Source organism: Ochlerotatus camptorhynchus, unplaced genomic scaffold, assembly GCF_037179485.1.
Source record: "Ochlerotatus camptorhynchus isolate MF236.1 unplaced genomic scaffold, CSIRO-AGI_Acam_v1.1 ptg000608l, whole genome shotgun sequence".
NCBI classification, from domain to species: Eukaryota; Metazoa; Arthropoda; class Insecta; order Diptera; family Culicidae; genus Ochlerotatus; species Ochlerotatus camptorhynchus.
Window position 1 is genome coordinate 135522 of NW_027041088.1, and position 27419 is coordinate 162940.

Here is a 27419-nt window from a genome sequence, read left to right on the forward strand (position 1 = left end):
AGGCAACCGTGCAAAAGGCTTGAACCGACCAGTGGTTCAGCACCCGAGAGCCTTTCATCCGGACGATTAAGGGAACCACGGAGGCATGGACGAACCTCCGAAACCTACCGGATCAGAGTGCTTTCGAGGCTGAGGACTGAACACTGCCGGTTGTACTACAACTTTGGTGGAGGACCCTTCCGCAGGAGCTGCGTAATCTGCCACGTTCCCGCGACCGTCGAACACGTCCTCTGTGTTTGCCCCGAATTCCAGGATCTCTGGAAGACTTACGGAATCACCTCCAGCATCCGGAACCTGCTCAGAGAAGACTCGCCTGCTGCCAACGCCCTCCTAGTCTTTCTTAGGGAGGCTAACTTGTACCACGATATCTAGTCAGATTATGGTTTTTAGCTTCGTTTGAATGTTAATTTTTTCTTTCGGCTGTCGGGATGGCACCGCACGGGATGAGCCTTTGGACCTCGTCACGGTGTCGTCTCGTTCAGATTATTGTTGCTTGTTTTTAACTTGTTCTGTTTTAACGAAGAGCCAGGAAAGCTGTTATCCCACAGCTTTAGTAGCCGGAGGGGCACCACATGGGATGAGTCGTTCGGCCCTCACGATGGTGTCCATCCCAGGTATAGTCAGTAAGGAAACGTTGTAAGTGTTATGTTAAGATCACTTTGTCAAACCACTCTGTAGGAGGTTCTCCTTCTGAGGCCTCACCTTCTGACCAAAGAAATAAACTAGCCTAAGGCTAAAAATCTCAAAAATAAAGATTAAAAAAAAACTTTAATAAAGCTATAAAAAAAAAAAAAAAAAAAAAAAAAAAAAAAAAACACACCACAGCAACTGATTCCGATCAATGGCGGTGCGGTTTCTTCTTTCTTTTATTGGATGCTCATGTGGGCTCGCTGCTTCCAGACAGCCTTTCGTTGTGTATTGGAGAACACCACCACACACCACGCCGTGATTGAATAAACACCATTCGGAGAGACCGGATCGAATTCAACTTTGAAATCTGTGTTAGGCAAATCGCTTTTCACAGGAAATCGGTGCTCAAAGCAACAGTTAACAGTTGCAATTTTCAAGAGTGTCATTTTGGAAAAATGATAAAGTCTTAAATTTAACAGAAATATATCTGATCGGTTGATGATAAAATTATTGAAATTGGTCAAGGGGCAGCTGAGTTATTAGCGTTCAAAATCTTTCATAATTTTTATAAAAATCACAGACGTAGTCCTACGTTAAAAGTGCAATCGATAAGCTACCGGAACCGAGGATCATAGTAGAAGAAGCGACCACTACCCTATTCAGATTTAGCTGTGCGCCGCAGCCGCTCCAGAAACCACCCGTAGGCCACGCTGGAGGTACGAGAGTGCTGAATGGGAGGTTTACCGAAACGAAATTATAACCGGTATTGAAAAGCAGGATCCTGGCAACATACCTGACTTCTCTAAGGTAATCCACGAAGCAGCCGTAGCAGCAATCCCGAAGACCAGCAGCATCCCGGGACGGAGAGCACTTCGATGGCGGTCGAAAGACACTAAGGCAGCAGTTAAAGCCCGATGGAAAGCCCTCCGCAAGTTAAGAAGAACGAGCCTAGATCATCCCAGCAGAGACAGCATCCTCGCACGATACCGGAGGTAAACAAGGTGACGGTGTAATGGATGGAACGTTCACTGGGAGGCAAGTACACTTGGGTTATGCAGCGTGGCAGAAACTTCCGACACTCGATAGCCATAGGTGTGTTGCGAGAGGTCGCATTCCACCGCATTGATCTACAGTCCAACCTTCCAATTATTTCCATCCAGCTAGAAGCCTTCAGTATCTCCATCGCCTGTGCCTACCTGCCCTGCGGCCGTCTGAACGGCCTAAGCAGCATATTAAAATGTGCCATCGATAAGCTGCCGGAACCGAGGATCGTTGTAGGTGACATGAACGGGCACCACCCCAGCTGGGGATGTCCGAGGCCAAATAACCGTGGGTCCGCTTTAGCTGACCTTTTCGAAAATGAGGACCTGGTCATTATCAACAATGGCTCACCCACTTTCTTCAATGGACGTCATGTCACAGCCATCGATGTTTCCGCTGTCAGCCGAGACGTCGCCGGAAAAATGCTCTGGACCACCAACTCCGACCTTTACGGTAGCGACCACTACCCCATTCAAATCCAGGTGCATTCCGCAGCCACTCCAGAAACCATACGTAGGCCACGCTGGAGGTACGAGAATGCTGATTGAGCGGTTCACCGAAACAAAATCCTAACCGGTATCGAAAAGCAGGATCCCGGCAATATACCTGACATCTCTAAACGTACCACGCTACGAACCACGCTACGAACACACCACGATCAGAAACCAGCCATCACCACCAACCGTGTCTGCGACTGGCCTCGGGTAGCCGGGGCCCCATTGGACTGGAAGCCACACCCCAACCAGAACCTTTGGCAACCCCCCGGTGCCCAGATCATCCATATGAAGAAATCTGTGCCTTGGGTACGCAGGGCACCGACAGTGCGGACGCTAGGACCCCACCGGAACTGGCGGACACCCTCTGCGACCAAAAGACGAAAAGCACGAAGAAGAACCCAGCATTCGGTCCCGGTATTCGGGGCCCCATCGGTGCGGACGTCATTCCCACACCGGAACTGATGGTAACCCCCCGGAGCCTGGGCCTGCCTGGAAGAAGGACGGACAAGGGTGGAAACACCCATACCCCTGAGGACAGCGAGGGACCACTTTCAAATGTGAGGATCGGGACGGACAAGGGACGTCATTCCCATTCCCTGAAGGAAATGAAGGTACCGCAAAATATCGGGACGGACAAGGGAAGTTACGCCCATTCCCCGAAGGACTTCGAGGGAACCAGGCCAAGCGATACGACACGCAACACACTTTTTTCCGTTGCTGGGACATCCATGCCTTGGACGGGCGGAACGCTTCCACCTGTTCTGGGTGTGGCTCCGTCTCATTCAACAGCGTCACCGAGCACCCTACTGGAGCCTATCAGCAACCTACGTACACCGAAAGCAACCTCCTTCTACTCAGCCGTTGGGACATCCCTGCCCGGGATGGGCGGAACGCCTCCGCTTGCCCCCGGTGGGGCTCTGTTTTATTCCGGGCACAGCGAACAGTTTAACCCTGTACATACGATTGACGACACACTCGACATCAGTCGCGTGGACCTAAATACGGAACGGGAGTCGACTAGCAATATCAACACGGACAACACCGATCACACCGCCGTCGGGACATCTGAGCTGGATGGCAGCCCCCGTATTGAACCCATTCAGCTGAGCTCTGTTTTGTTCGGATTTTTGTTAGTAGTCAGTACCTTGTCTTCTTCTGTTTGTAAGTTTTCTTCCGGCTGTCGGGACGGTTCCGCACGGGATGAGCCTTTGGACCTCGTCACGGTGCCGTCTCGTTCAGTTCAATATTAAATGTTCTTTTTAACTTCTGATGAAGAGCCAGGAAGGCTGTACTTAACAGCCTTAGCAGGCGGTGGGATGCCACATGGGATGAGCCGTTGGCCCTCGTGACGGTGTCTACCCGCAGAACAGCAGCAAACAACCCAACAACAATGTTAGTAGAATTAAAACACTCTGTCAAACAAAAACTCCGTTTCCGAGGTTCTCCTTCTGAGACCTCCCAAGACAAAGAGATGAACTAGCCTATGGCTAAAAATCTCTCAAATAGAGGATAAAAAAAAAAAAAAAATCATCTCTAAAATAATCCGTGAACCAGCTGTTGCAACAATCCCAAAGACCAGCAGCATCCCGGGACGAAGAGCACTCCGATGGTGGTCGGAAGATACGAAGACGGTAGTCAAAGCCCAACGGAAAGCCCTCCGCAAACTAAGGAAAATGAGCCTTGATCACCCCGGCAGAGACAGCATCCTCACACGATACCGTGAACTGCACCTTTTATGCCGGAAAACCATCCGGAACGCAAAGCAGGATAGCTGGACGAGCTTCCTCGATGGCATCGACGCTTCCCAATCCTCGGTAGACCTGTGGAATCGGGTTAATTCCCTTAGCGGGAAAAGACGTTCGACGATCTGTTCTCGACGATCTGTTGTCTCGTCACACGGCATAACTTTGAAAGTGTTTTTTCACCGCGAAACGTTTTTTTTTCCGCAAATAGTGTTTGTGCCTCAGGTGACTCGCGCATTTCAGAAGGAAGCAGCCGATCCTGGCGAAGTCGGACTGGCCACCTTAAAACCCGCTTCGACGATACCGAATTTCATCTTGTCAGCCTTAAAAAAAGCCAGCAGCACGAGCCGTGCAATATACCATACGGAAAAACACACGGACGGTGTGTATGACTGGCATAAACAACCAGCAGAAAGAAGTGAGCCAGCACACGGACGGTATCTATTGTTGCAAAGCATCAACAATATAAGCAGTTGAAACGGTAAGGGCAAAGTAGCACGTATCTGTTTTGTTTTATATTCTCACTCTCTGACTGTTTGCCTGTGAATCGTCTCTTTCTCCTCCAGTGGAATCGGTTCACATAGGGTGGCTCTTCAATATAAAAAGTAAAAAATTTAATAACTTCTTTACGAAAGTTTTCGATTTCGCATAGATGGTGCACAGGGGGCGTTAAGCCTCCCAATGATAAAATTAGAAAGCGTCATTACCAGGCGGCTTCTGCCTCGCCTTGGGTTGTCTGCTTTCGGCAGAAAGAGAAAGCCCTAAACTTTTTAGGGATTAAAAGCAAGGTTGCAAAGACTCATTTCAGCTAAAATAATGTTTTTCGGAATAATAAAACCAAAAGATGGTATAATGGCATGTTTTACTTGTAACTTACAAGAAGAGGTTACAAAGTATGCGTTGGAAACATAAAACCTGTAAATTTTGCTTTCTATGAGTCACAATCAGCGATTTGCTGATCGCTGAGTGAGTGAGTGAGTGAGTGAGTGAGTGAGTTTGTGAAAAATCGCTGATTGTGACTCTCATGAAGTGAAATAAACAGGTTTAATATATCAAACACATTCTTTGCAACCTCTTCTTGTATCCTACCAATTCAAAATTTGATCATGGCATCTAATTATTTCATAATTTAGAAAAACATTGTTTTAGCCGAAATGAGTCTTTGCAACCTTGATTAAAAGAGCGTTGACGCGTCGTTTCCCGGGGACCGAATTTCATCAGGTCAATCGGAAAAAACTGCGTATAACTGCGCCTACATATAATATCGCAAATGCTATTGCTGACGACGAGAGTTATAACGAAGAGTTTACGTCAACATCCCATCTCGAGATGTGGAGATAGACGGCGTGGTCTCTGCAGTGAGCCTGACGTTTGATGACGTCATGGAAGGTATGAAGCGCCTTCAAAATGCAGCTACATCTACCGTGGACGTTCTGGGTTGCAGGATATTGTATTAAGCGACAACGGTAGATGGTAAAAAGACTTATTCTCCATCAGGCTCGCTACAGGTGTCATTTGCGGAATCGGTTCTCCCAAAATGTTTAGAGTTTGAAAATGTTTTTTTTTCCCGATGTGACTTTTTGTACCAAGGGTATATAATTGTACCAATTGCAAAAGGTTGGGACACACAACAGCTTTTTGTGACAACAAGCCCCGTTGTGGCAAATGTATCCAAGACCACTTGGAGGGTGCTTGCCAACAGGAAGCAATTAAATGTGCTTACTGTGGCAAACAATCTCTTCATGCTTTGCAGGACTGACCTGCGTACAAGAAGCGTACCAACAATGTGATGCGTTCCATAGAGATATACGCTCTAAGCTGACGTATGCAGAAATGGTTAAGTTGGAAAATGGAACCTCTGCTTCGTTGGCATCAGCCGCACAAAGTGGAAATACTTATGAGATTTTGTCTTCCGATGAACTGGACTCTGATATAGCAGATGAGAGTGAGTCTCCGTAAGTACACGCCCCGGTAAAAGGAAGCCGACTAGCTCCCCGGGAATGAGCCGGAAAAAAATTAAACCCACTCTCAAAAGCTTGCACAAATCTGGAGGTAGCGGAGATTTATTGAAAAAGCCGAACAAATCGGTAATTGCTGCTCCATCTGATCCTTGCTGCAGTTATTCCACCCCGCCGCTGCCTAATAAAGGTAATAGTTAGAGGGTACCAAAAATAAACACCACGTCTATTTAAGGACATTGTGGTTACTATTTTGAATGCCCTCGGCTTTCCCGACGAATCGCCACTTCGAAGGTTTATTGACCTGCTTGTTCCTATAGTCGCAAACTACTTCAAGCAATTGACTGTATCATGGCCCCTCATTGGTGAATTCATATCTTTCGATGGATAATTCGTCGATTGATGATCAAGATATCATCACTTTATTACTAGTTTAATACCTAAATTAGACTCGTTCAAGTATTTGATTCACAATTCTGATTGTGATATATTTGCACTCAACGGCGCCGGTGGTGTAGTGGTAAGCGTGATTACCTCTCACTCCAGCAGGCCTGGGTTCAATCCCAGTCGGCGCCGCCGGGATGTTCTGAGGCATAACATCTCTGATCACGCCTTCCTTCGGATGGGAAGTAAAGCCGTTGGTCCCCGGTTCATGAGTTGATGGGTCGATAGGTAGGGTCCAGGTGTGGGAGCTGCCTTCCTGGCACGTCGGTAGCATTGGTGCTTAGCACGGAAAACAAGATCGACGGAAAAAACAAACCAAGGGAAAAAAAAAATCAATGATCGCCATGGTAGTGATCACTCACCAATTATTATTTCAATCATTTGGTCGTCAAAAATCAGATCAGTCAATTCAAGTTCCTTTTGACCTCACGAGGAATATTGATTGAAAAAAAAAAATTGCATCGGCGGTAACTCTTGGTATTGACTCTACCGATCCTCCACCATTGGAAAAGTATAGTTTCTTTGCCGAACTGACCTACAAAAGCGCATTAGAAGCATAGAAACGACGTGTTCGAAGTGCGTCCTTCAAAAGAAGACCCGCCACCCCTGGATGGGATGACGAATGCACAAAGTTGTATCTTGAGAAATCCGATGCCTTTAAATATTATCGTAGACATGAATGATCTGAGCTTTTTGAAAAGTATCTAAAGCTTGAAAAAAAAGCTTAGAAACCTACGAAAAGCAAAAAACCGAAATTACTGGCGTACTTTTATCGAGGGACTTTCTAGAGAAACCTCGATGGCAACGCTTTGGAAAAAAGCTCGCTATATGCGAAACCGCTCATCTTCCAATAAGAGTGAAGAATACTCCTCCCAATGGATATTCGACTTCGCTAAAAAGGTTTGTCCAGACTCTGTACCAGCACAACCAACTTTATGGGATACAGCCCGAAGTAACGGTTCCCTGGATGAACCATTCACAATGCTGGAATTTTCAATGGCACTTCTTTCATCTAATAACTCTGCTCCGGGAAGCGATATGATCAAATTCGTCCTTGTAAAAAACCTCCCCGATATCGCTAAAAGACGATTACTTAACCTAAATAGTTCATTTATGGAATCCAATATAGTTCTACCAGCATTGAGACAGGTTAAAGTAATAGCTATTCAAAAGCCTGGAAAACCAGCGTCTGATCACAATTCTTTCCGTCCAATCTCTATGTTATCATGCCTGAGGAAATTATTAGAAAAAATGATCCTATCAAGACTTGACCATTGGGTTGAATCAAACAACCTACTTTCAAATACGCAGTTTGGTTTTCGAAAGAGTAAAGGAACAAACGATTGTCTAGCGATGCTTTCATCTGATATTTAACTGGCCTTTGCGCACAAGGAGCAATTGCCTTCAGTCTATTTGCATATTATGGGCGCATTTGATTCAGTTTCCATAGACATACTGTTAGACAGTCTGCACAGTAGTGGATTACCCGGTATTTTCAATAATTTCTTGAATAATTTGCTGTCAGAAAAACAAATGACCTTCAATCTAGGTCAACTGACAACTTCTATAATTAGCTAAATGGGCTTACCCCAAGGTTCATGTTTAAATCCCTTACTTTATAATTTCTATATCAAAGATATTGATAACTGCTTAGATAATGGATGCACGCTTAGACAGCTTGCAGACGATGCCGTGGATTCCCTGAGAGGTCTACGTGCGGAAATCTTGCAAAGACCATTGCAAAATTCGTAAGAAATTCGGTAGTGCTTACAAGGAAGTGGTTTCCAGCCCAACTGCGTCTAAATCTTTAGGGCAGATACATTACCCAATATTGAACCTTCAAATAACTTGGAGTCTGGTTTGATTCAAAATGTAATTGGTGTACCCTTCTTCTTCTTCTTCTTCTTCTTCTTCTTCTTCTTCTTCTTCTTCGCATTTCAAGCTTATTGCATATCGCATATTAGCTTATTGCGTGCTCTCAACTTAGTGTTCTAGATGCACTTCCACAGTTATTAATTGAGAGCTTTCGATGACTGTACCATTTTTGGATAGGTATAATTGTGTGGCAAGTCCAATCATACTCTATGCCCAGGGAAGTCGAGAAATTTTCCTACCCGAAAAATTCCTAGACTGGACCGGGAATCGAACGCAGCCACCTACAGCATGGTCTTGCTTTGTAGCTGCGCCTTTACCGACTGAGCTCCCCTTAGCATAGTACCCCCTTGTACCCACATTACGTATTTGAAACAAAAGTTTCAACAAAGGATCACCTTTCTACGATCAATTTCCGGGACATGGCGGGCTGCTCACCCGGAAGACCGAATTAAACTGTATAAAACGACTATTTTTTCAGTTCTCGAGTATGGCTCTTTTTGCTTCCTCTCAGCAAGAAAAACCCACCTAATTAAATTGGAATAAATTCAATATCGTTTTTTACGTATTGCCCTTGGCTGTATGCATTCAACACACAATATGAGCCTAGAGGTTCTAGCGAGAGTAAAACCCCTGCAGAACCGTTTCTGGGAGCCCTCATTAAGAATATTGATTAAATGTAGTGTCAGTAACAACCTTGTGATTAAAAACTTCGAAGAAATGCTCGAATTGAGCATTCAATCTAGATTCGTCCGAATCTATCTTAATTATATGTCATCGGATATTAGCCTTCCGTGCTATAACCCCCCTCTTGTATGCTTTACTAACTACAGTTCCCCCATTGGATATGATCTCTCCATGAAACAGGCTATTCAAGGAGTTCCAGATCAACTTCGACCTATCTCAATTCCCCGTATTTTTTGCTGAAAAGTACCAACAAATCAATTGCAATGGAAGATTTTTCACTGATGGATCACGCATTGATGGATCCACTGGCTTCGGTGTCTTCAATGAATACTCAACCGCCTTTCGGAAACTTCAGGAACCTTGTTCCGTTTATGTTTCTGAGCTAGCAACAATCAACTTCGCATTGGGGATGATTTCCGACATGCCCATAGACCATTACTTCATTTTCTCGGATAGTCTCAGTTCGATTGAGGCTATTCGGTCGATGAAACAAGGTAGGCACTCATCTTATTTCCTTTCAAAGGTAAGGGAGCAGATGAGTTTGCTGCTCGAAAGATCATATATGATTGCCTTTGTATGGGTCCCCTTACATTGCTCAATCCCAGGCAATGAGAAGGCAGACTCTCTCGCAAAGGTGGGTGCACAACAAGGCGAGATTTATGATCACATGATGAATTTTTCCCATTAGTACGTCAGAGCCCAAGTAACATTGCTAGTTTTATCAAGGTTTTAAAACATGCTACAAGTCTAAATGATGGGTCTAACACATTCTCCCAGTGGCGGCTATCGACAGGACGTAGGAGGACGCAATAGACTACGGGACAGGGTAACTACGGTACTGTACTCATCAATATGAAAGGCTGCGGAGATGAACTAGCCATAGGCTAAAAATCTCCTTAAGGGGTTACGCCTACCTGCAAGACCGAAAAAAAGCGAAAGTTTGGATTTTTTTTTCTCAAAAACGACGCAACATATTGACCCAAGCGAACAAGGGGTCAAAGATGTCCACCGAATCACACGCTTTGCATGCTTGAACTGTTGAATTAGCTCTGGGTCACGGACTCCTATTCAGCCCTTTGGAAGGAGAGTCTTGTTGTGCCCATTCCAAAGGCAAGCGAAAATCCAGGGACGCATCCAAGTTCCGGTCGATTACCCTCACGTCCTGCATGGCCAAGGTTCTGGTGAACCAGCTACTCAAATCCTTCATGGAGACCAACAACCTACTCGACCATCGGCAGTATGCTTTTCGGCAGGTCTTCGGTACAGTAACCAACTTCGCCACACTGGGAGACGTGCTGAAGGACGCATACGACCTGTGGCACCACTCTGAGATTGTCTCGCTGGATATAGCCTGGACTCCAGATGTACTTGGCAAGCTCGTCAGCTGGGTACCTTCCGTGCTGCAATCGGAAACGAAAAATCCAGGAGCTTTCTGGAAGAAACAAGGGTCCCCCAGGGATCAGTGATCGCTATCACACTCTTCCTGATAGCCATGAATGAAGTTTTCAACCAACTTTAGCTCAGGTAGCCAAAATTCCCGGAGCGGACTACGCAGAATACACACATCGGTACTCTGATGGTTCCCGGTCCAGTTCGGGCGTCGGTATCGGAGTTTCAGGAGGTCGTATATTAGCAAGCAGCAGTCTACCACCACAGTGCTCCGTCTTCTCGAACGAAGCGGTCGCAACTATCCTGGCGGCCACGACACCATCAAACCGCCAGTATTGATCCTGGTGCCATTCAAGCCACAGGCTACCGTGGATGGCTGCTCTGGACCATCCGGAAGTGAACTCTAGCCTTGAAGTGAACTAAATAAAAATCATTAGAAACCCCGTTCCACTAATCGCCAGGACGGGATTTCATTTTGATTTTGATTACTTGGACTGGCACAACTCCAAGTTATTTTGCCAGTTCATCTTTGATCTGATTCAGGGATTCACCACTGGGCAGTTCTTTCATGACAACCTTGAACACACGTTCAGTTTTGGTGTCGTAAGTAAAAAAATGATGTTGTTTCTCAGTAAGATACTTGAGAAGACGTTTGAATCCGTCCAAGGTTTCAGCCAATACATGGCATGCACCGCTACCACCAATTTGCAGTGAAAACTTAAATTTCACGAAGTTAAAAAGTTCCATGCGAAGAGCATGGAAATCGGAAGTGGTTATCACAATAGGGGGAATCTTTTCCTTTTTGGCATTAAGCCGGGAAGTTTACTAGATTTTTTCCTGGATGATTGATCATTCTCATCATCCGTGAGCAAATCGTGCAAATTAATTTTGCGCGGCATTAAAACTTTTATCCAAATCGACGTACAGAGTAGCAGAGTACTATAAGAATCTGAATGATTGAAGAGGTATTTTCCAAATAAATATCCAAGCAGGATTAGTGGGGTTCAAACAAGGATCGAAGACGAATAAGAGTCAAACATGGTAGAAAATGTATAGGTATATTGAGCACTGAAAAGTGCTGTTTATATTTGTTGTTGCTTTAGGTAGCAGTAACACTTCCTTCAGCAAAAATCTTATAGATCCGCACGGCAAGAAAGCACGATGCGGATTGATTAATTGTTTAACTATTTCCACTATTTGTACTACATACCTAAACATTGTTGGATTCAGCGGAGTCGATAACTAAATGGCAACATCAATAGAAGAGCGGTAGATGGTCTCATCGGTTAATACCGATTCTATCGATCTGGGTGAACAGGAAGCATGGAGAAGTCAACTCCCACCTGACACTGTTCCTGTCACGGTTGCTTCAGGAAGAAACTGCATCGGTTCGGATACGCACGTCACCCCTATGTTTGGAGTGTTGAAATGTGGACGAAATTCCGGAGCATTTCTAAGGTTTGAGGCAAGATGTGCCATGGAGAATGTGATCGATGTAACGTGTCGAGGGCACTTGGGATGCTGTCAGCAGAGCACACAGATTATGGGAGCTGCAACGTAAATTGAGAGAGGAGCAGCGCTGAGAGTATGAGAAGTATATGAGCTCAGCACCAAAAGCCTCTCTCTTTCCCTCTCTTCACCATCGCTCCCCTCTACCCCCTCTCCACACTCTCCTCATTCACCACCTTGAAGTAGTCTTCTCCAGCCCGTCTACAATTTCTCAACAGGCTAGGCTTTTTCAAGCTTTACTAAACCTTATTATAACATATAAAAAATAATAATAATAAAACACACACACGTTTTTTTTTTCCTTTGGTTTGTTTTCCGTCGATCTTGTTTTCCGTGCTGAGCACCAATGCTACCAACGCCAGGGAGGCAGCTCCCACACCTGGACCCTACCTATCGAGCTCATGAACCGGGGACCAACGGCTTTACTTCACAACCCGCACTTAGTCTTTCTTAATTTTGCGTAGTTTAGCACCAAACGGAATGTTATTATTACTGTTGGCTTCTAAATTTATTTACCTTTCCGTACGTACCAAAAGATTTGATAAAGAGAAACCAATCGTTGAGCTATTGTAAAAAGTCTAACACTGCTTCTTGACGCCAAACTCGGCCTAACGCATTGAAACGCCATTGAAGTGCCAATGAATTCACTTCGGCCTATCGGATGTTTTTGGGAATAATGGGTGCAAACATTAATGTCACGCGTTCTCGTTGACTTCGTTCGGAAGCTTATTAACTAATGTATCGTACCAAACGCATAATTGACTAGTTAACTCTGAAATCATGGATTTATTTGGAGTTTTCTGCTCGATAGGCCCAAAATAGGCGATTAGGCCGAAGTAGTTCCCTACCCTATTTAATTTTAAAAAAATCGCATTATTGACCCGTCTTGTATTCGGTATATTACGATATCTACGCAAATAAAACCATGAAAATGTTCATATTTGAGTTAAGCCAAACACTGGAGTACTAGTGCCGTAACTGTCATACTCACTAAATTTGATATTCTGAAATACCTGCAGAAAACTTGAGCCGCGGGCAAAAAAAGGTACCTATTTGAGAGGAAGTGAATAGTAGTATATTCGTGGTTTGATGCATTCCTCTTCCAGTTGTATATAAAATCAGCTTTACCACTACAAAAGATGTGATTATACATGCAACCGGGAATACTAACTCAATTATAGGTTATAAACGTAATGACGTTTAATGACAGGCCTCATGCAATCTCTCGTTTTCTCTTATATTCCTGACTTCACGTCGCCATAGAGTAGCAACGCGCTCATTTTGTATAATTTTCAACGTGATCGTCGTGTTCGTAGTTAGTACGAGAAAGATATAAGTGGGCTGCCTTTGGATCGGCTACATGTGAGAAAATGTGTATAATTTTATTTCGTATCTTGATGGCAAGTCCCGCTTTCCATGCAATCCCTTTTTCAGGTTACCATTGGATTATTATCTGCCGCCATTCTTTGTCCGGTTTTCTACAAACTGATATTTTATACAATAATGGCGACTAAGCCTTTGGCTTTTTTCCGTTTTAACAACATCGTGTTTCTCTTTAGATTGAACTAAAAAGAAGAGGTATCATAGTTTGAAACTGTTCTTGAGCGCAGATGAAATGTTTCTCTTAGGACGTTATTGTCTGGAAAATATGCACAGTTTTGTGCAATAAATCATGAGTGAATTTTGCCGAAATTCTTAGATCGCTCACGCAAACTAACACCACCATTATGTAGGGTAAAGTTTCCTCAACATTATGGTGGTGTAAGGTTAATAGTGTTGGTTGGATTATCAAGCATAATCAAAAGGTATTGGGTATTTGACTCGTTTCCAACTACGCAATAGTTTTTTTGATACTATTTTCATTAATATGTTGGTGATGTCATCAAAACAGGGTTTCTGTTTCTTTAAACTTCATATGCTCGACGGGTACCCGTGTACCCAGTTCTTATTTGATTAAAACGGTGTAGAAAAATGCAAAAAATCTTCGCACACATGTTAAAAAGCTATATCTGATCGGATTATTTCTAGACCAACATTTCAAAAAAGCAGGAAAGCCATAATGTAAACTTTTTATTTACGTGTTCTTAAAGCAATCTACTGCATCAAATGGACGATAAAAGATCATCCTCAAGGTTCAGTTCTGCGCTACTCAAATTTATACCTATAGAGGTTTTTACGTCTGGTTGTATTGGTAGGATATATGAGAGCGTGTTACTGAATATCCGAGGAAAATACATAACAAATCGACGTCAAACTCATTTTGACAGATCTACTCTCATACATTTTTTAGGTTAGCCAGAGGAAAATAATAAACAACTTTACACGGCGTTGCTCCCGCTAGTGTGCGTACGTTAAACGTCACTAATCTCTATTACGATAATGAATGAGCTTAAAAATATATTGTACGATGTGTACACAAAGTGCGCAAAAAATTTTTGCAACACTGTCCATAATTTAAAAGAGGTGTAAAATCTAAGATCATATTTGAACATAAAATAATACTATTTTTATTTGTTGGGGGGGTTAACTTTCTAAGAGGATACATAATTATATAACCTTTTTTCAATGTATTTTTTGTATAGAGACAATTATTTAAAGCTTATTTTTTAAACGTTTAAGCTCGTAAGGAACTTAGATTTTACAAACATTCTTATTTCTTGTTGATAATGGAATCAGATTATAGATATGCTATTCGTTTCAACTTTTCCATGCATTTCAACTTGCCCCGATGTACTTTTATAGAGTTGAATACAAATTTAAGAATTTCTGGCTTAGATATCTTTATATATACCGGGACTTAGAACCTTAAAAACCCGGGTTAGAAACTCACGAGTCTGTGACTGGGAAAATAAGCAGGGGTATATTTAAAAACTCTGGATTAAGACCTTGTAATTTTCAATATACCTATACAAAAGACATTTAAATGTTTTTTTTTTAAATTTTTTGAAAGCATACAAACAAATTAAGAAAAATAAATTTGTTGTTTATTTTATAGATCCCTTATTCCAAATAATCACTCACGTTCAAAACTCATGGATGTCCTACAAAATTCAATTTTTCTAAAAATTCGTTTAACATTTATATTTGAATCTCTATAGTTACTCAATATTTTATTAAGATTTGCATTCTTCCATCTGTTATTGGTTTCAGTTTTTGGCATGCGGAAGTTGAAGTAGAAAAAGTGGAATGACCCATTCCAGATGACGAGATATGCAAATGTACAGCCCGTGGTCACTCTTTTTGTTTAATACTTATAATTAACTTCATTAAATGGCCATTTTATGTGCACCGATTAAGAAAAGACATGATTAACTATGTTTTAAAATAATTAGTTACGAATATTGTCACTAATAAATCCTACTAGATGTATGACAATGCATGACGTGACAACGTGACCTGAAAATAGCACTTTTCCAACTTTGACTCTATTGTAATAGAAATTGTCTGTTGTTTTGATATTACGCTGATAATTTCAATTATGTTTTTCAAGGTTTGTCGGTATTAAACCTCCATTTAGAATAATGGCAACACAGAAAAGTAGTTGAAGAGACCAAAAATGAGTGACGTAGAAACCCTTCTGGTTTAATGGCTAACACCAAGGAATAAACTTATTTTAAATTCATAAAACCATTAGAATGTTTATTTTATAGTTTATTTTTGTCTAATAAGTGTTTTGCAAATGTTTCGATAAATATAACTTAAGTGTATGTACCATTTACTATTACTGCCTATTTTTTTTCTGTAATTGACGAACTTTTGTGTTTATACAAAAGTTTAATTTCAGATTTGAATGACTATCGACAGTAACTCTTATTTATAGCACAAATCGCTCAGCTAATGGAAATCCCATCAATTGCGCTGAGTCATAGTGGTATTTTCCTATCAATGAATTATTTATAATACTAGCACTTTCTGACGAATTATTAATACTATTGTTTTCACAATTTCCCCATTGAATAGTTACAGATGGAGTTGTTTCGAGATTTCTTGGCTTCTCATTTCCAAAGGATTGCGTTGAGGAGTAGTCACATAGTTGATCACCAATCTGTAATTTGCAGCTCTTTGATGTTTGTTGAACTAACGAGGTATGAGTTAAAAAGTATGGTGGGATGTTTTTGTTGTATAACTCTCCCATTGATGTAGTTCTATCTATGGTGGACCCAATATTAATCATCGCCGAAAGATATGTATCTTCTAGGTCTGGAGAAATATTTTGCATTCTAAAGTCTGGTTTATTGAAATAACTACAACTATTTTCGTATAGCGTATCATCACAACTTGGTGTTGTTGTTATTAGTTTACCTTTTAAACTGACATCGTTTTCAAATGATCCGTTTTGTTCTTTTTTATTTTCAAATTGCCTCATTGTTATTGTACTAGGAGCATAGGTGGAATGAGCCATGAGTCTGTTTACAATATTTTTGTTTTGAACTGTAATTGAGGAGTTGTTTCTTGCTGGATCTTTTCGGTTATTTTTATCTATACTTGACTCTTTGGTTAGCTCTCCCACACCAATGGTTTCTTTTTTGTGCTTCATTCGCCGATTTTGAAACCAAATTTTAATTTGTCTTTCGGTTAATGAAAGTTTTGTGGCTATTTCAATTCTCCTGGGGCGACAAAGGTACCGATTTTGGCGAAATTCCTTTTCCAGCTCTACAAGCTGCTGGCTGGTGAAGGCAGTTCGTGAACGTTTTGTTGCCACATATGACTTTGGAGTGTCAGTAACAGAGGGTGTGTGGTGTCCTGAAACTAAGAAATATGGGGTTAAAATTAAGAACATGTGTTTACATCTACGCAAAGCAAATGAGAGTAGGGGTCGAATTCTTTCAGGTTCCTCTTTTGCGTTTGTTCATTTGCAGATTTCTACTTGCTATAGATATTTTTATGTAGTCACTTTAATTCTATAACACTCTAGTGTTACGTTGGGAAACATAAAAATCGCACAAAATGTATTTCCTGGATACCACATAACGTTATGTAATAGTAATGAATTTGCACCAGTCTCATATCATTTCTGTGTGAGGTGTTTGTTGCGATAGCACTAGATCCAAGGTGAATTTTATTCTTCATCCCTAACACCTGAACGAATAAAAGGAGGCAGACAAATTGCCCTTGCCTTGTGATGATGGGAGAGATGTAATAAGAAATGATGATGATAAATATCAACATCAAAAGCCTTCGACCCTATTCGGACAAGAGCATATTCTTCGCCTCAATCAAGTGGTGTAACCTTCAACAGGGTTTGTGGTTTTGTGAATGATATTTATTTCAATTATTTTAATGATTGACCTTACCTTCCTTCTTGACGGAGTTTTCAGGATTTCCTGTTACATCGTGATATGCAGAGTTGATTACAGAACTGTTTCTCGGTGATTTAATTCCTCCAAGTGGATCCTCAGATGACAGTAGCTCCATGTGTGATACTATTTCCGTAGACCAATGCTTTGGCTCACTTAACTTGGCAAGTTCCAGAATCGGAGTGAATGATAATTCATCCACACAAAGCTCATCACTTAGGCTATACATTTCATTACCACTAGACAACATTTTACCAACAATTGAATTACTTGTTAACTATTTAACTAAGATCTCGACGTTATCTAATCTGTTTATCATAGTAAACTGACTTGAGAATATTTAGGTCATTTATTTTATATATACTCTTCGTTTTGAAGTGGGGATGAAAGTTTCATGTTTTCTGCTACCTTTGTCCTTTCCGAGTGAACATATATTTAGCGCCAAAGATAGCGAAGAATACGCAGCAGAAATAGCACACGCTACAGGTCGAGTGACAAAGGCGAGTTTCTAGTTGAAAACTGTCTGGCTGGTAGCTGCCTATTGTAAATAAAAGGGAGCCAAGTGTTAGCAAAAGGCAAACAGCTGGACAAGAAAGGAGTAAGCAGTAAGGGATCGTCGTGTGTCTAGTCTAAATGCCAGGCGTCAAAAAATTATTTAGATTCAATGAAGTCAAATTTGCCTGCTATCGGGCATGTCTCGGTCTAGGAATTTTATTTTCATTCAGCTTACATGTGGGTAGGCTTTAGACTGACCAATTGTTGAATGACGACCAAAAGGCTATACCGATTAAGAACGGTTGAGACGGTCAACGGACAGCAATAAAAGAGAAAAATGGAATAGTTTTGTTAGTTACAGTTAGTTACAGTTGTCTGTACCTCGGTCTTACGCAAAACAAAGCAGGTACAATATTCGGATTTTAGGACTGCACGTTGCAAAGGTTTGAGTGCTTTGCAGAATTAAGAACACTCGATTTATTACGGTAGCTGAACGGCGCCGGTGGTGTAGTGGTAAGCGTGATTACCTCTCACCCCAGCAGGCCTGGGTTCAATCCCAGTCGGCGCCGCCGGAATGTTCTGAGGCATAACATCTCTGATCACGCCTTCCTTCGGATGGGAAGTAAAGCCGTTGGTCCCCGGTTCATGAGTTGATGGGTCGATAGGTAGGGTCCAGGTGTGGGAGCTGCCTTCCTGGCACGTCGGTAGCATTGGTGCTCAGCACGGAAAACAAGATCGACGGAAAAAAAAACAAACCAAAGGAATATTACGGTAGCTTAATGTAATTTAAAAAAAAACGCACCCAAATTAAATATTGACATAAACCACTAAGAAATAGCTCTTTTATCCCTAGAAAATAGAAAATGTTCCCATAAAAATAAGAACTTGCACCGATAAAAGGAAAAAACAAATCCAAAGCAATTTGCAACCCATGAATAATGGAATATGTACCTATATATATTTAAAGGAATTTGTACCGACAAATAAAAAAAAATGTACCCATATATAAAGGAATATATTTAGTAAGAGTAGCACAGCGACGGAAAAGCTTCTACTAGAAGATTTTTATGATTAGGCTCCATTTAAAATCTTCTTAAGAAGCTTCTTGTTCTAAAAGAATCTTATTTCCCAAGACGAACCAACCGATGGCTGAAAGCCTTGTAAATAAAGGGAATCTTATTTTGGAACCTCATTTTAAACACTTGCTCGTCGCTCCGCTCCTCTGACTAAAACAAATACGAGCAGGACAGTAAATCTGAGTAGCTGCGCAGTAAAGGAGAATTTTTTCAAGGTTTATAGGTAGATATTCCTTTTTTTAATTTTAGTCACTTTAACGCTCTGGGGTTATTCGTGACTTGTCTGGGGATGACATTTGAACTCGTGACTTTGGCCTGAGAGGTATTGATACTAACCACTGCGCCGGGGTTTATTTAAGGGAGCAAATTCCTTTATTTATGGGTACCAATTTCTTTGTTTACGGATGCAAATTAATTTATTTATGGGTACAAATTCCTTCGTTTACGGCTACATATTCTTTTATTTATGGGTGCATAATCCTTTATTCATGGATACACATACCGTTTTTTTTTCGCTGGATTTTTTGTTTGTTTTACTGGAGCAATTTCTATACTTTTTCTGCATAAATTCTGCCAATGTTACTATCAACGAGTCGCAATCAACGATTGGGAATAAAAGAGAAAGAGAGAGAGAGAGAGAGAGAGAGAGATAGAGAGAGATAAAAAGATAAAATCGCTTATTGTGGCTCTAATAAAGAACAATTGGCAGGTTTAATGTGTACAACACCTCTTCTTGTTACTTAAAAATACAAAATATCATCATAATATTTTATGATTTCATAATACAGTAAAAACATATGTTATGCGAATTGAATGGAAGTAATCCGTGCAGAGGGGTAACGTAGCGTATACGAACCGATGCAGGTACATCATGAAGCAACCGTAACTAGATAGGAGCTGCGTCAGGTGAAAGTTTACCTCTCCACGCTTCCTGTTCACCCAGGTCGAAAGAATCGGAACTACTCGATGAGTCTACATTCGCTCCTTGCATCCAGTTAACAATCGTGTCGATCGTCTCGGTCGCCAACATTTCCACCTTTTCCAGTGTCTCGCTTGTTACCGTCAACACTATGTCGTCTACAAAGCCAACGATCTCAACTTCTTTGGGCAGCTTCAGCGTTAGCACGCCGTTGTACATCCCGTTTCAGAATGAAGCCTTGTGAAACTCCTGCCGTGATCCTAATCGATCTCTGTCACATGTCTATCTCGTAGACCAGAATCTGGTTCTGGAACTAACTCCTTAGAATCATACGTACAGGTAGTCAGTCAGGGAACCTCATTCTATGCAGCGCTTCTGCGATGGCCTCCCAGTTGACGCTTGAATTTGAAAATAAGAAATAGACTGGTTGCAATTGAAACTTTTTCATTGAATTGCAATTGAAAAAAATAAATTTCTTCGTAAGAAAAGAGCAAGGATAAAATGCAAAGATACAGCAAAAATTTTTAAAGTGGCAATAGAAAACATATATTTAAGTATTAAATAATCAAGAATATTCGTGACTTTGGCTTGAGAATGAAATAATGAGAGCATTTCCAATTAAAATTCTAAAAGTTGCAATAAAATAATCAGTAATAGTAAAATCATAGAAAAAATTCCAATTAAACAAGCTAGCGTTTTTGCTTTTTTTGTGGGTTTATTGGAACTTCTTTAATTTTTATTGCCGTCTTTTAGTTTTTATGTGCTCATTTGATTTTTTAATAACATTTTTTTAAGTATACTCAGATTGATTTTTTTTATTGAAACTTTTAGATTTTAAACTGGGAATTCTTCAATTATTTATGGAATTTTCATGATATATTAAAGTTAACTGCAAATTAACATCCATGCGTATGATCAAACCTTTCTGATCAAGTAGATTATGAAATACGACTGCCACAAGTTTTCAAGCTCTCGGTCGGCAAGGATATAGGATATACGTGCGCACGAATATTGTTGTTACTAAAAACAGGCCGTTATGTTACTCTACTGTATGTTGAAAAAATAGGTGCTAGTAGTAGTACTGCTCCAGTTTCTGACCCAAATTTGAAATAAATTTTCATGGTTTTTTTTGTGAAAATATATGGCAAATTATATGCTCTAACCTTGTATCGAAATACATTTGCTAAAAAACTAATTGATGAAACATAATGTGAAGTTTTTGGTAGCGAGCCCATACAGCACCGCATTTTCGCCCGTTCAGGCGAAATTATCTAGTTATACTGGCAACCTTATGTCTTCGGTTACTTGTATTCGGGTTTTTCGTCATGATCATCATTTCCTCCCATCATCATTTGTTTAGATCAGTCAGTCTTTAGTAGTAGCTCAAAGTGAATAAACCTAAAATTTAAACTTAATATTTCTGGTGAAATAAAAGGTGTGGAAGAACTCTTCTTGTTCTAAGTTTGGTGCAATCCAAAACCTGCAAGTGTGTGTATTGCTCTGGTCGTCTTGTCAGTGACATTCGGAGTACTGGCATCTCTGCTATTGTGAAGTGCATCGTATGCACTTTCTTCCCTGTGCGCACACTGGGGCCGTGCTGTGGCCATAATTCGTAAAGTTGAGACACAACGTAGGAGTAAGTTTGAACATTTTTTGGTGCCGTGACCAGGATAAACGGCCGGTGGACACTACGGGACCGCCATTATTCCAGTCCGGAACAATAGAAGACCGGCTGAACGCGCCATTGCTGGTCGAAGGTGAAGCACCTGCTAGCTGTCGATTGTTCGAGTTTTTCTGATTTGTATTTGATACAAGGCTCGCTCAATCGGATTCCAGGTAATTACCTGTCCGATTCTTCCCACGTATCTCTCAGGTACGCTTTAGATCTTCGTTTCTTTCCGTTCAAGCACCTGTCTCGAAGGTTCGAGAACTCGATTGCCGCCATCCTTGATTGGGGCACACCACGTTGGCCATCCGGCGCCATCTTCGAGCTGTTTCATTGTGTGGATCACAATACAGGTCCGCTACTGTTCTTCGGCGGACAATTGAGGCTTTCTTCTGGAGCATTCTTCAGCCAAGCCGCGCATTTTCTACATCGCTACGCACGTGCATCAAGCATACAGTTGCGTATTCAGCGCATTGATTTTCATCTCGGTGGCTGTTTCGTCGAATACCTGAAGATTTTGATTAAATCAAGGCACGCTAAGCCTTGGACTAGGTGAGTACCTTTCCAAGCAAATATCTGTCACTCTCCGGGTCTACCGTGGTCTTCTTTTTGACTAGTGCTCGTCATTCTTGGCTACATCCCGTTGGAGTTGGATTCGTCGCTGCACTATGGAAGAACCCAGGAGCAACAACCAAGCGCTGCTTTCACGGAGGGAGAGTCTTCTCGCCGCTCTGGGTCGGGCTGAGGCATTTCTTGAGGCCTACGATGCTGCGAGGGACGCAAGACAGGTTCAGATTCGGCTGGACCACATAGAAAACGTTTGGGCTAGGTTGGAGGACGTGCAGACGGAGCTGGAGTCCATCGAGCAGGACGAACAAGGTAAGCGAATGCATGAGGAGGTACGTTCTGCCTTTGAAGAGAGGCTGTTCGCAATAAAAGCCGATCTAACATCTAAACTTCCTGTTCTTTCTAATGACGCTCGAATCCCTCAACCTATTGGCCATAATTCCGCTCTCTCTGGGTTAAAGCTGCCCACAATTTCACTCCCCGAGTTCGATGGGGACTATATGCAGTGGTTGGGTTTCCATGACACGTTCTTGGCTTTAATTCACGCAAATCCCGACGTGCCAGAAATTCAGAAGTTTCATTACTTGAAAGCCGCAGTGAAAGGGGAAGCTGCACAGCTAATTGAAACGATCGCAATCAGTGCAGCGAACTACAACTTGGCTTGGGATACTTTGGTAAAGCGCTATGCGAACGATTATCTTTTGAAGAAGCGACATTTGCAGGCACTCTTCGATATTCAACGCATGAAGAAGGAGACATCATCGACGCTGCACGCCTTGGTGGACGAGTTCGAACGCCACACGAAGACCTTGAGGCAGATGGGGGAACCTACCGGTCAATGGAGCAGCATTCTTGAGCATCTGCTCTGTACTCGGCTACATGACGACACTCTCAAGGCGTGGGAGGTGCACGCATCGACCGTGGAGAATCCGGACTATCCGTGCCTCATCGACTTTTTGCAGCGACGAGTACGTGTGCTGGAATCTATTTCAGTCAACCACCATGCGCCTCCATCCGTTCCAAGTTCCTCGCATCATGGGGCAAAACGACAGCAGCAGTTTCGGCTTACTTCGTGTGCTTCTACTACCAAAGCGGGGGTTAAATGTCCAGTGTGCTCGCAAGAGCATTACATCAGCAGGTGCCAAAAGTTCCTTGGTCTCTCGGTGGCACAACGTCAGCAACTTGCTATGAAGAAGCGACTCTGCCACAACTGTTTGAAAGGAGAACACATAGCGAAAAATTGTTCGTCCGACTTCAACTGCAAACATTGCAATCGACGCCACCACTCTCTTTTGCATGCCGGTACTGGCGATGGAACCCAGGGAGCCACTTCTGACGCACCCGTCCCGAGTACATCTGCTGTGGTACAGGCTCACCAAAATCGTCCAACTTCTTCGATGGGAAATCCTATTCAATCTGCGGTCGCAGCCATCGAAAATGTTCCAGATTGTGAAGTCAGCGTTCCGATTCAACATCCCAAGGAGAACGTCTTTCTTCTGACAGCTCTGGTGAGAGTCGTTGATGCCTTTGGTCAGGGTCATCTGGTTCGTGCACTTTTGGACAGCGGATCGCAGCCTGACATCGTCAGTGAGCGTATGGCCCGTCAACTACGACTGAAGAAAACAAATGTGGATGTGACTATACAGGGAGCCGGCCAGCTTGAGCAGTCGGTACGTGAGTCCATCGTGGCGCAAGTCAAGTCAAGGAATGGAAACTTCGAAGCCGAAATCAAGTTCTTAGTCATGAACAAGGTAACAGCAAATCTTCCGGCGCACGACATCTCCACTGATGATTGGCAGATTCCCGAAGAGTTAGCCCTTGCTGATCCTGGATTCAACAAGAGCCAGCGCATCGATATGGTTCTCGGGGCAAAACATTTTCAATCCTTCTTCCCCAGCGCCGTTCGCATTCATCTTGGTGAACATCGTCCGCTACTTGTGAAAAGCGTCTTCGGATGGGTGGTAACCGGTTCTGCACTAACACAGCCCAATCAATCGCCCACTCCATATTCTCTCTCGTACAGTATCCTGAACGTTTCGACGGTAACGTTAGAGGAGAGTATCGAACGTTTTTGGAAAACGGAGGACCTGTCAATGAAGGACAATTATTCGGTTGAGGAGCGCTACTGTGAATCTCTCTTCAAGTCCACGACGACCCGCACCGCTGAGGGTCGTTACATGGTTCGACTGCCACGAAAACCTGAATTCGAAGCCATGATGGGAGAGTCCCAGATCAACGCCTATCGTCGATACGAAATGCTGGAGCGGAGATTTGAGAGGAGCCCAACACTCAAGGAGGATTACCACAAATTCTTGAAGGAGTACCTGTCCCTCGGCCATATGCGGTTGGTCGAGTCCGACAACGAAGGCAATTCTACAGCATACTATTTGCCACACCATCCCGTGCAGAAGGAGTCGAGCACAACAACGAAGCTCCGAGTAGTGTTCGACGGCTCGGCTAAAACCTCGACTGGCCACTCGCTCAATGAGGCGCTCTGTGTAGGTCCTGTAGTACAGGATGACCTCATAACGATTCTTTTAAGGTTTCGCACCTTCTTGGTTGCACTTGTCGCGGACATAGCAAAAATGTACAGACAAGTTCTGGTACACCCTGACGACACCCATCTGCAACGCATCCTGTGGCGAGTTTCTGCCAGCACAGTTATCCATGTTTTCGAGCTGCTTACCGTTACTTACGGTCTTGCTCCTTCGTCGTTCTTGGCAACCCGTGTGCTTCAGCAGCTAGCTATAGATGAAGGCGATGCATTTCCTCTCGCCGGACCAGCGTTGCGAAAAAGCTTCTACGTAGATGATTTCATCGGTGGTGCCAATTCCATAGAAGAAGCGATCAGTCTCCGTGAGCAATTAGAAGATTTGATGCAACGGGGTGGATTCGACTTGCGTAAGTGGACGTCCAGTCGTTTCGAAGTTCTGCAGGGATTGGACAAAGAGCACATCGGCACCCAGTCAACGCTTTGCTTTACCCCCAACGAGTCCATTAAGGCACTAGGAATCGTCTGGGAGCCCGAAAATGATGCCTTTCGATTTGATTCAGCGATCCAGCCACGTGACGCTCCACCTACGAAGAGATCGATACTATCGGATATCGCCAAGCTGTTTGACCCTCTAGGACTGATAGCTCCTGTAGTCGTACGCGCAAAAATCCTTATGCAGGAGTTGTGGTTGCTTTCTTCGGATTGGGACGAACCAGTTCCCGATTCCATTCGCATCAGATGGGAGAGTATTTGCAATGAGTACCCCCTCATCTCATCCTTCCGAGCTGAACGCTACGCTTTTCTTCCAAACTCCCGAGTTGAGCTTCACACCTTCGCGGATGCATCGGAATCGGCGTACGGAGCATGTACTTACGCTCGCTGCGAAAATGACCAGGGAGAAGTGTCTGTCCAACTGCTCATGTCGAAATCCAGAGTATCACCTCTCAAGCGTCTAACCATCCCTCGCCTGGAGTTGTGCGCCTCTGTCCTTGCAGCGCACTTGTATCACCGTATCAGACAAGCCATCGACATACCCATTTCTGCAGCGTTCTTCTGGTCCGATTCTGCTGTCACGCTGCAGTGGCTTCGCTCTCCACCCAACGTTTGGAAAACTTTTGTCGCCAACCGTGTGTCTGAGGTGCAGCATTTCACGCATGGATGCCAGTGGAACCATATTTCCGGGGTGGAGAACCCTGCTGACCTAGTGTCCCGAGGTCTTTCCGTTGGAGAATTTCTGCGCAGCGATTTGTGGAAGCGTGGGCCGTCATGGTTATCCGAACAGTCGAGATCCTGGCCAATATCAAGACCACCTAACGTTCCTGAAGAAGCACTTGAGGCAAAGCAAGTCGTCGCAATCGTTCATACAACCCCAGAGCCCAATCCGTTATTCGTCCGCTGGAGTACCTACCGTCGCTTGCTGCACGTGACTGCCTACTGTTTGCGCTTCATCAACAATGCCCGTATCAAAGCCAGAACTCAACATATTCCCACCACTGAGCCAAGCCAAGAAGCAAACACCGTCGAGCATTTAGCACGAGCCAAATCGTTGCTAATCCGCCTTGCCCAGAGAGATGCGTTTCGGGATGAAATCAAAGCCATTAAAGACAGGAATGTTTTACCCAAACGATCATGCATTCGCCGAATGAATCCTTTCATTGATCCTGAAGGGATATTGAGAGTTGGAGGCCGATTAAACCTTTCGCAATTGCCCTATCAGACAAAACACCCTGCCCTCCTCCCAGCCAACCACCCACTTTCCAGCCTAATAGCCAAGTACTATCACCTTAACCTTCTTCACGGCGGCGGGCGCCTTCTACTAACAGCCATACGTGAGGAATTTTGGCCAATACGTGGCCGCCAATTAGTACGCTCTACAGTCCGCAACTGCTTTCGCTGCGTGCGCCTTAATCCCGTTCCAGCACAGCAGCAAATTGGCCAGCTACCTACCTCGAGAATCACGCCAGGTCGCCCGTTCTCCGTCACTGGCGTAGATTACGCTGGACCTCTATACTTACGACCAATCCACAAGCGAGCCGCACCTGTAAAAACTTACCTGTGCCTCTTCGTATGCTTCGTAACAAAAGCAGTCCACTTGGAATTGGTTTGCGATTTATCAACCCAAGCCTTCATCGCTGCCTTGCGACGGTTTATTGCCCGACGTGGACGACCAAGCCACATACATTCGGACAATGGAAAGAACTTCGAAGGCGCCAAGGGAGAACTCACCGAAATGTTCGAAATTTTTCGGAAACGTAACGAGAGAGAAACAATAGTATCCACCTGCGCCGAGGAGGGAATAGTGTGGCATTTCACTCCGCCAAAAGCCCCCCACTTTGGAGGCTTGTGGGAGGCGGCCGTCAAGGTAGCCAAGAGGCATTTATTCCGTCAACTAGGTGCGTCGCGGTTGAGCTACGAGGATATGGCCACTGTCCTCTGCCAAATCGAAGCCGTGATGAATTCAAGGCCACTTCTGCCGATGTCGGATGATCCCAATGATTTGGCTGCACTCACTCCGGCTCATTTCCTAATCGGCACCTCCATGCACGCCTTGCCCGACCCAGACCTGCTGCACATCACGGAGAGTCGACTGGAGCACTACCACAAGCTGCAACTGCACGTACAGCAATTCTGGATCCACTGGCGTAAGGAATACCTGCAGGAACTCCAAAAGGACACGAAATCGGCGGAACGCAACAACTCCATCCAACCGGGACGAATGGTCGTCATCGTCAATGAGCAGCTAGCACCAATTCGCTGGCCGCTAGCCAGAATAGTCGATCTGCGCCCTGGAACGGATCAAATAACTCGTGTGGTCACGCTTCGCACTGCAAGAGGAATAATTACCCGTCCAATAACGAAAATCTGCTTGCTTCCTGACGTTTCCGCGGAATCCGGCGATGGACATCGACTTCCCGAGGAGATCGACCCGTGAATCATCTGCTGAAAATAGATTAAGAAGATTAAATTAGATTAATTAAGCTAGAATTTCTCTTGAATTGAATTTACATACCTGTTAGTTGTCATCTCTAAGATTGTTTGTAAAATATTGAATTGCTTCAAGGCGGCGGGTATGATGAAACATAATGTGAAGTTTTTGGTAGCGAGCCCATACAGCACCGCATTTTCGCCCGTTCAG

The 27419-nt window shown here is 43.4% G+C and overlaps 2 protein-coding genes across 2 annotated transcripts; one reads left to right on the forward strand and one right to left on the reverse strand.

Moving 5' to 3' along the window:
* Positions 1-10418: 10418 nt before the first annotated feature.
* LOC135714090 (homeobox protein Hox-A2-like) lies at positions 10419-17316 on the reverse strand. The gene is made up of 3 exons (XM_065237357.1): positions 17064-17316; positions 15852-16512; positions 10419-10668 (listed from the first exon to the last, which is right to left on the reverse strand). Exons 1-3 carry the CDS (start codon positions 17314-17316, stop codon positions 10419-10421), a joined length of 1164 nt encoding a protein of 387 aa, XP_065093429.1.
* A 4574-nt stretch (positions 17317-21890) lies between these two features.
* Positions 21891-27215, forward strand: LOC135714091 (uncharacterized). The gene is made up of 3 exons (XM_065237359.1): positions 21891-22101; positions 22354-25149; positions 26407-27215. Exons 1-3 carry the CDS (start codon positions 21891-21893, stop codon positions 27213-27215), a joined length of 3816 nt encoding a protein of 1271 aa, XP_065093431.1.
* Positions 27216-27419: the final 204 nt, after the last annotated feature.